The sequence below is a fragment of the Alligator sinensis genome, unplaced genomic scaffold, assembly GCF_000455745.1.
Source record: "Alligator sinensis unplaced genomic scaffold, ASM45574v1 scaffold288_1, whole genome shotgun sequence".
NCBI classification, from domain to species: domain Eukaryota; kingdom Metazoa; phylum Chordata; order Crocodylia; family Alligatoridae; genus Alligator; species Alligator sinensis.
The window spans coordinates 3640360-3648642 of NW_005841876.1; the positions used below are offsets into that span (position 1 = coordinate 3640360).

Below are 8283 nucleotides of genomic sequence, written 5' to 3' on the forward strand. Positions count from 1 at the left end.
GCCGTGCCCTCTCAGGGTGCAAGCGGCAGCAGGAGCCACTCCCCCCCAGGAGCTGCAGCTTTGCCCCGCCCCCCCCAGTCCACCTGAGCAGCGCCTGCCGCAGCCCCCTCCCATACTGTGGGGGGCATTGATCTGCTCCTCCCAGGCCCCTGCCCTCTCCTCGCCCCTTCCATTACACCAGACTTACCAGCTGGAGGCAGCTCTCCATACTGCCGGCTGTGCTCCTCACTCCCTGAGTGCTGCACTCCAGCTGCACACAGCACAGTCATCTTTCGGCCCAATTATCAGCCCCATCAGGCTGATATCCGATACAGCCAGTTTTCTTTATATGTGTACTGATCCGATATTGGACCGATGTATCAGTGCTCCTCTGGTATCCGGTTTATGTCCAAAATGACTGGCTAACGCTTGTTAAAAACTACCATTGTTTACCTAGACTTATGCTTGAAACAGAGCATAAACACTTTTTTCCTTAGCTCAGTTGTTCAATATGGACAAACATAGACTTGTAGGATCTTCAAAGAGGAGAGGGACCTGCCGCTCAGAACCTGTTATGCTATAACTATAGCAAAGCTGTTCCAGTTTTAACCCTGCTTCATCCAGGGTTGACATTGAGGCAATTTAGCTTGCTAGTATACAGGCACATACAGATATAACATTTACAGCATAAAAGCTGCTGCTCACTCCCAAGCAGCAATTCCTCCTCTTCCTCTTTTGAAGTGGCTACAAGTATTTATCCATTCCTTGAGTCCTACTGAGGATGTTGTATACAGTCTCTTGTGTTCCTAGTCATAATTCATTTTTTTCCATCTTGACAATTGATTTTTTTGTTAAATATAATTTTCCCTGTAAAATATTATTCTGGAAGTACTAAGAAACAAGAGTGTAAATGTCCTGTTTCAATAAATCTCTTAAGGCTTTTTTCTATCCTACTTATAATATCTATACAGTGTACATGTGTGTGTGTACTGTTTATTGGCATTATACATTATTATTATAAATGTGTACATTATAATACTATGAAATGTTTTGGTCAGACTTCCCCTAATAATGCTATCACTTTGTTTTCCAGAATGTCTGCTTCATTTTTCCTCAGTTTTTATATCAATTCTTCTGTGGATTTTCACAACAGGTTAGTCAAACATTCAATTTTTCTACTTATTCTAAACCTGTTTTTTAACCTTTTTTTAATTGAAAGCAATTTGTCCTTATTCTCGTTGCAGTAAGTAGGCAAGAAAACAACTATTTTGAACTTCTCTAAGGAAGAATATCATGTTTGGTTAGCGCAGCTATCAGTGGTCGTTGCAGTCATGCTAATAAAATGAAGTAGATGAATTTTATCAAAAAGCTCATGTTTATTTTTTGAGTCAAAGATATAATGGAAAACCAAGCTCAAAACTACTCATGAAAAGTGAAATCTCTGGAAAATTTGCAATTCAAACTTTGTCTTAAGATTTCACTCACCAAAAGGAGAAAGTTGTTTGATGGGTATGGATATGAAGCAACAGCTTGTCTTTAAAGTAGGAATGAGGGTGCAGGAGACAGCTGACTGGTTTCTAGGGTCTTCTGAAGCTGAGCCTGAGACCTCATGCTAAATTAAATCAGTAGTAGGAAAAGAAAAGCAAACACAGGGATTAAGGGAAAAGGGGCTTGATTACCACAAATAATAAATCAGCACTCTGGAGTGGGCATAAACATCTTTCCTTTAAATTCTTGTTTCTTTGCTCAGCTGCTGCTGCTCTCAGTCACTCCATGTGTCCAATTAAGTTAAACTAGTAGGTTATCTCCTCTCTCCTGATGTGAGTGGAAGAAAATAAATTAATGGTTGTAGAAAAAAAGGGAGCATCCCTTCTACCACACAAAGCTCCTGCAAGATAAGAAACTGAGTGAAACTAGCTTGAGGAACACACTAAAACCTATCTAACATTTTATGAAGCTTTGTCTGATTAGCATGTGGTAAAGGAATTTGGCTGGTAACGTTTCTCATTTTTCCCTCCTAAATTTAGTGGGTTTTTTACATTTAAAAACAACAAGTGTTAGTCTCTAACTCAGCTCCACCTTCAAGCTGATAAGTAGCACTTATGTGGCTAACTCAGGGGGATCTGAGTTCTGGCACTGCGGTGTATCCATTTCATCCAATGTCTGGTAAAAGCACAACGCAGAAACACCATTGAGGGCAGATACTGGGACAAGAGTCAGAATCCATCCCCCCCTGTTTTCCATCTCACTAAACCATGCTTCCTCTGGACACATCTTGGCTTCCTAGTATGCCAGCTTCAGCAGGCAGCTAGAGGATGCTATTGGCTCTCCATTTCATATCCTGGTGGTTAGGACAGTTTGCTAAGAATTAGGAGATGTGGGTTCAAGCCTTTTTCCTGAGGGGAGCCTGGAATAGCGATTCTTACAGCAATTCATTACAGCCACTCAGGCAGCAATGATGTGGTTCTTTGTGGAAACATTGGAGTACAGCGACACTTCCTGCCATGGCACTGCCCATCATCCCCCTTCATTATGTGCGTAAGGAGAGTGGGAATGTGATGGCTGTGCCAGAAAGACAATCTTCAGTTGCCCAGTTAAGATACCTTTACAGCCACTTGTACACAGCTAGAATAGAGCAAGAGCCACTCAGGCCACTGAGTGGTATAGGCCACTCAGTTGTCAGCTGCAGAGCAATCTGGATATACCCAGATGGTGTATAACCGCTAAGCCATTGTTCATGGATGGCATGTGGGGATTTTAATTCATGACTGCACTTTTGTGACTCTAAACAAGTTAAATCCTTCCCTTTAAATCACAATACAATTTTTTTTTTGTTAAAAATATGGCTAATATAACATCTTTTTTCCCTATCTGCAGCCTTTATATGATACTGCATACCTTACGCTGTACAATATCAGCTTCACTTCCCTTCCCATCCTTTTGTACAGTCTACTGGAACAGCATATTGGGGTAGACATGCTCAAGAGAGAGCCTACCCTGTACAGGTAAAGCTAATAACTTAGCCCCAATTTTTGTGGCTATTTAGGTGTGATTCACTTCTGATTCAGTATTTCTGTTGCAAAGGATAAGGACAACTTCAAATAACAGTCACATGTGCTGCAACTCAAATGCTGCAAACATGGTACTATTGTGATGTTTTGAAAAAGACTGAACATATGATGCATGCATAACAGCGCGCAATACAATAAAGATTATTTGGCATGTATATTATGTGTATGTTTAAATAGCTGTATATGCACTGTATTGGAATGAGAGCTAAGAATTGTAGAAGAATATTGCACCTATATATTTTAAAATGTTTTAGTTTAGTATTTAATATTGTTCTTTACAGTTGGAGGGCAAAAAATTTCCTAGAAAAAACACACATCATAACACCTATTTAAAATCTTTTTGTTTGAAATGAAAGGGAGACTGTGCTGTAATCTCCCCCTCTCTTTTCCCCTGGATCTTGCCTTTGTTGGACTCCAGTTCCACCAGTGAGCTCCTTGCCTTTTGCTGAAATTAGTAGTATTTGGTGCAACTAAAACTCAGATCTAGCTTCTATGGCAGCATCTTGTTTTTCACAGTAGGTACATGTGTACTAGTTTTTCACTTGAACCTTTCATGTGCCCCATAGTTATTTTTGCTGTTTGCAGATAAGCCCAATGTATTTCACTCTGCCAGATACTATCAGGTATATGTGCTCCAGGATCCTTTCTGCAATGAATCTGACATGGTTGACTGCATACTGTTCACTATTGCAGTGCAATAATGCTAAGACTATTTTAGATTACTTGTCTCAGCCAACTGGATTGCTGTCTCTGCCAGTAAACAGTATTTGGCAGTCTACATTAGGAAGAGTGCCCAGTTTGATTGCTGGAGCTGCAAAGCTAGTGTATTATTTTGAGGGCAGTAATGGCAGATGCCCAAAGCGGGGAAAAAAGATGGTTTTTTGCAATGGTAATACTGGTTCTCTAAAAAATAAACATTTAAAAGTAATGTGAACTTCAGATATTTACTTCACAGTTGAATGAATGCTTATGTTCTAAGGGGAATACCATATATGAGCATTGAAAGCGCAAGCACTTTCTTGCACTTCATATTTTTAACTAAAATTTATATTTTTTTGGAGTGTGACCTTTTTATCTATGTCTTGAAAGCACAGTATATCCAGCCATATCCATCAGATATTCTTGTCTGAGCTTATTATCTTAAGCCACATGATACTATTTTAGCTGTTCAGAGTAAGACATTTTTTGGTAAAAAATACTATTGAGGTAGGGTAATTTACTATTGCGGTAGGGACATTATTTAAATGGTCATAAGGCAGAGTTTTTAAAATGTGTCTGGGTGAAAATACTAAATGAAATAATCAATGTTGAAAAGTGAGACAGTAAAGAAGGGCTCATTTCCATCAGCTGTGTATACTGATATAATTCAGAATGATGTCTGTACGTGCACACATGCACACGCACACACTCTACTGTCTATATCCAGTTTTGCTCTGAAACGTTTATCATAAGGCAGATCCCAATTACCTGTGAATGAGAACTAGGCATATACACATTTGTATGCAATGAGAGAATTTACTTCAGCAAATACTTTTGTTTGTTAAACTATCAGAGTTTCTCTAAGAAAACATTATGTTAATACTCTTTGGGTAGAAGTGATTCCATCACAAAGTCCTGATTTTTAAAGTTGCATACAGTAGGCGTTTTCTTGTTGCACTCTTTGTCTTTACAAAGTAAAAAGGAAAGAAAGAAAAGCCTTGAGAGACCTCTAGTGTTCCTGTTTATTACATATATGGAGTCATCAGTATGCAACAAAAACTTGTGTTTTGTACAGGTCCCGTCTCTGAGATCTAAACTGAACTCATGCAGCAGAAATACATAATATACTATCAGAGTGAGACTTGGCTGAACTATAGCCAGTAAGCAGTCATAAAAGTTTAGACAGGAGAAAACAATTTAAGGAAAGCTTTTAATGTCAAAGTGGTAGAAACTTGCCAAATGTGAAGAAGTTCTTCCAACTATGTTCTTTTCATTTTCTCTTCTTATATAATAATATGACTGCTTTTATTTCTTGGGGTTTTTTTAATATATCAATACATATATCTTGTTTTACTCAGGGATATTGCCAAGAATGCTCTTCTGCGCTGGCGTGTGTTCATTTATTGGACATTTCTGGGAGTGTTTGATGCTATGGTATTTTTCTTTGGTGCCTATTTCTTGTTTGAAAATACATCTGCTAGCAGCAATGGACAGGTTAGTATTGAGATCAAAATAGACATGAGAAATAAAAAAAATAAACTAATTTTTAAAACCTCAAATGTTCTGTCATCACTTACATAGGCTTAGTTCATTAAATTAAACCCACTGTTGTCACGAAGGCTTTTTTTAGTAGACACAACACTTTTTTGTATATTTTTGTAAGTTAGAAAAGTTGTCCGTAGTTAGCAAAAATAATAGCCAGTATATTGGTAACCAGCTGTATGTGAGTAGAAGATAGCTATGTAGTGCCAAAAGTTATATCTTAAATCTTGTATGTCCGTTAATGTAAATGATTAACATATTACTCATCAAAAGCTGGTTAATTAGACTTCTTTAACGCAGACTTTTTTAAGGTTGCTATTTTGATACCATAGTGATAAATGTCATGCAAGAACTTAATAGAATAGAATTACATGAATTCTTCATAGTAGAATTACATAACTGTTTAATATTTTACTTTTTAAAAATAAACAATTAAGTCATATCTACCTACTTTACAGTGACATGAATACAAAGTTTAAGGACCTTTTGCATTTCATTTATTTACACATTAATACTTTTGGTCTATTTTATTTGTGTCTTGCTTTTTTTTTTTCCTTTTTGCTACTTGCTTCTCTTCCTATCCTCAGCTAATGACAGCCAACACTCACATGGTAAGATTACTATGGTTTTGTCATGATGTGCTAGACTTCTAACCCGCTTTATAGAAATATTAGTTGTTGCTGCCTTTTAATTTCTCAGAAATGTTAAAAAAGTGATTGTATTAGCAATCCAGTAATTTTTTTTTCTTTTTCTTCTTTTTGCTTTTGATAGTAGGCATATTCTGTTTTCTTTTGCATTTTATTCCTTTTTCATCAGTGCTTCCCACTCAGCCTACTTTATCCTATTGAAAACTTATAGGCAATTATTACAAATTATAATATCCGGTATTTCTCCAATTTGGTTTTTTTTTTGGCTTTTTACCAAATTGTAAGATAAACTTAAGTGTTCAGAATTTGTCTTTTTTAATTATTACTAAGTTATTTAGAGACATTGTATGCAAATATCATGGAAATTTTGACATCTTTGAATGTGAAAAGCTAAATAAATGTGTGAGTAAAAATAATTTCTTACAAAGGTTACTTATAAATTCAAAGAATTCCCTTCAGGGACTGTTGTATACTGCAGCAGTTCTGTTTCCCTTAACTATGTTCAGCTATTAAATGCTGAACTTTCTGTGTAGTTTCATTTTGGCGCACACAGATATTTTATCCTTTTCATAGCTGTCAGAGTAGCATAATCTCTTCCAGTTGCCAGCTGCACTAATCTCAAAATTGTCAAAGTTATGTAACTACATTAATACTTAAACATCAAAATAAGCAGCCTAATGAGAGGTACTATATTTATTTGAAATCAGCAGAAGTTTGGGGAAACTTAGACCCTTTGAAATGCTGTGTTGCCGGTCTTTTATGCAAGTCTGAATATGGAATTTTAGTTCAGAGTTTAGGCTTGTGAGGTTTGAAAATGTTGGCCATCAGGAGGAGTCAGCAATATATGTAATCTCCTCCTGTGTGAACAGGGCCCTCGGACCCCTGGTCCGTCAGCGGTACTCAGTATATACTAATTAACTTGCCAGTAAAAGTTTCTCTGAACAGTTTACAGTATCATTTCAGTGTTATACAATTCAAATAAAAATCAGGTGGGGGGGGGAGAAGAGACAAGGGCAACAGTCATGACACAAAGTTATACTAAATGGTCCACCTCAGATTCCAAGCAGTTTGAATGCTTCTTGCATCAGAACATGTTCTTGGTTTTGTTTTTATACCAATCTGCACTGTCACCAAAACTATTAAACTGGGAGGAAGGGTAAACTAAGTCACAAAAAGGCAGCTTATAAGAAGTGGAAACTTGGACAAATAAATAGGGGGGAGTATAAGAGCATTGCTCAGGCATGCAGGGATGAAGTTGGGAAAGCCAAAGCCCAAGTGGAGTTGCAGCTAGCAAAGGACATAAAGGGTAACAAGAAGGGTTTCTACAAGTATGTTGGTAGCAAGAGGAGGATCAGGGAAAGTGTGAGTCCCTTACTGAATGGGTGAGGCAACCTTGTGATGGAGGATGCAGAAAAGGCTGAAGTGCTCAATGCCTTCTTCGCTTCAGTCTTCACAGACAAGGTCAGCTCCCAGACTACTGTACCAGGCAGCATGGTTTGGGGAGGAGGTGAGTAGCCAACAGTGGCGAAAGAACAGGTTGGGGACTATTTAGAAAAGTGGGACATATACAAGACCATGGGGCCAGACAGGATGCACCAGATGGTGCTGAGGGAGTTGACTGATGCGATTACAGAGCCACTGGCTATCATCTTTGAAAACTCGTGGCAATCAGGAGAGGTCCCAGATGATTGGAAAAGGGCAAACATAGTGCCTATATTTAAGAAGGGGAAAAACAAACATTCAGGGAACAACAGACCAGTCAGCCTCATCCCAGTCCCTAGAAAAATCATGGAACAGATCCTCAAGTAATCCATTTCTAAGCACTTAGAGGAGATGGTGGTGGTTAGGAACAGTCAGTATGGATTCACCAGAGGTAAATCATGTCCAACCAACCAGATTGCCTTCTATGATGAGGTGACTGGCTTTGTGGATGCAGGGTGACCAGTGGATGTGGTGTATCTTGATTTTAGCAAGGCTTTAGATACAGTCTCCCACAACATTCTTGCAGGCAAGCTAAGGAAGTATGAACTGGATGAATGGACTGTAAGATTGATAAAAAAACTGGCTGGGGCATCAGGCTTAGAAGGTAGTAATCAATGGTTCGATGTCTAGCTGGCAGCCAGTATCAAGAGGAGTGCCCTAGGGGTTGGTCCAGGGGCCAGTTTTGTTCAATGTCTTCATCATTGACCTGAAAGATGGCATAGAGTACACCCTCAGCAAGTTTGCGGATAGCACCCAAGCTGTGGGGAGTAGATTCATAGATTCATAGATGTTAGGGTCGGAAGGGACCTCAATAGATCATCGAGTCCGACCCCCTGCATAGGCAGGAAAGAGGGCTGGGTTTA

At 38.6% G+C, this 8283-nt stretch overlaps 1 protein-coding gene across 9 annotated transcripts in view; it reads left to right on the forward strand.

The window, feature by feature from the left end:
• Window positions 1-8283, forward strand: part of ATP11A (ATPase phospholipid transporting 11A) — a 267750-nt gene that overhangs the window by 202201 nt on the left and 57266 nt on the right. For 7 of the 9 annotated variants that reach the window (XM_025196104.1, XM_025196100.1, XM_025196097.1 and 4 more), the window contains 4 exons: window positions 1073-1132; window positions 2857-2984; window positions 5108-5243; window positions 5879-5902. In XM_025196104.1, coding sequence (XP_025051889.1) covers window positions 1073-1132; window positions 2857-2984; window positions 5108-5243; window positions 5879-5902 — 348 coding nt within the window. The remainder of the gene's footprint in view (window positions 1-1072; window positions 1133-2856; window positions 2985-5107; window positions 5244-5878; window positions 5903-8283) is intronic. The other 2 variants (XM_025196098.1, XM_025196103.1) reach the window with 1 other exon arrangement.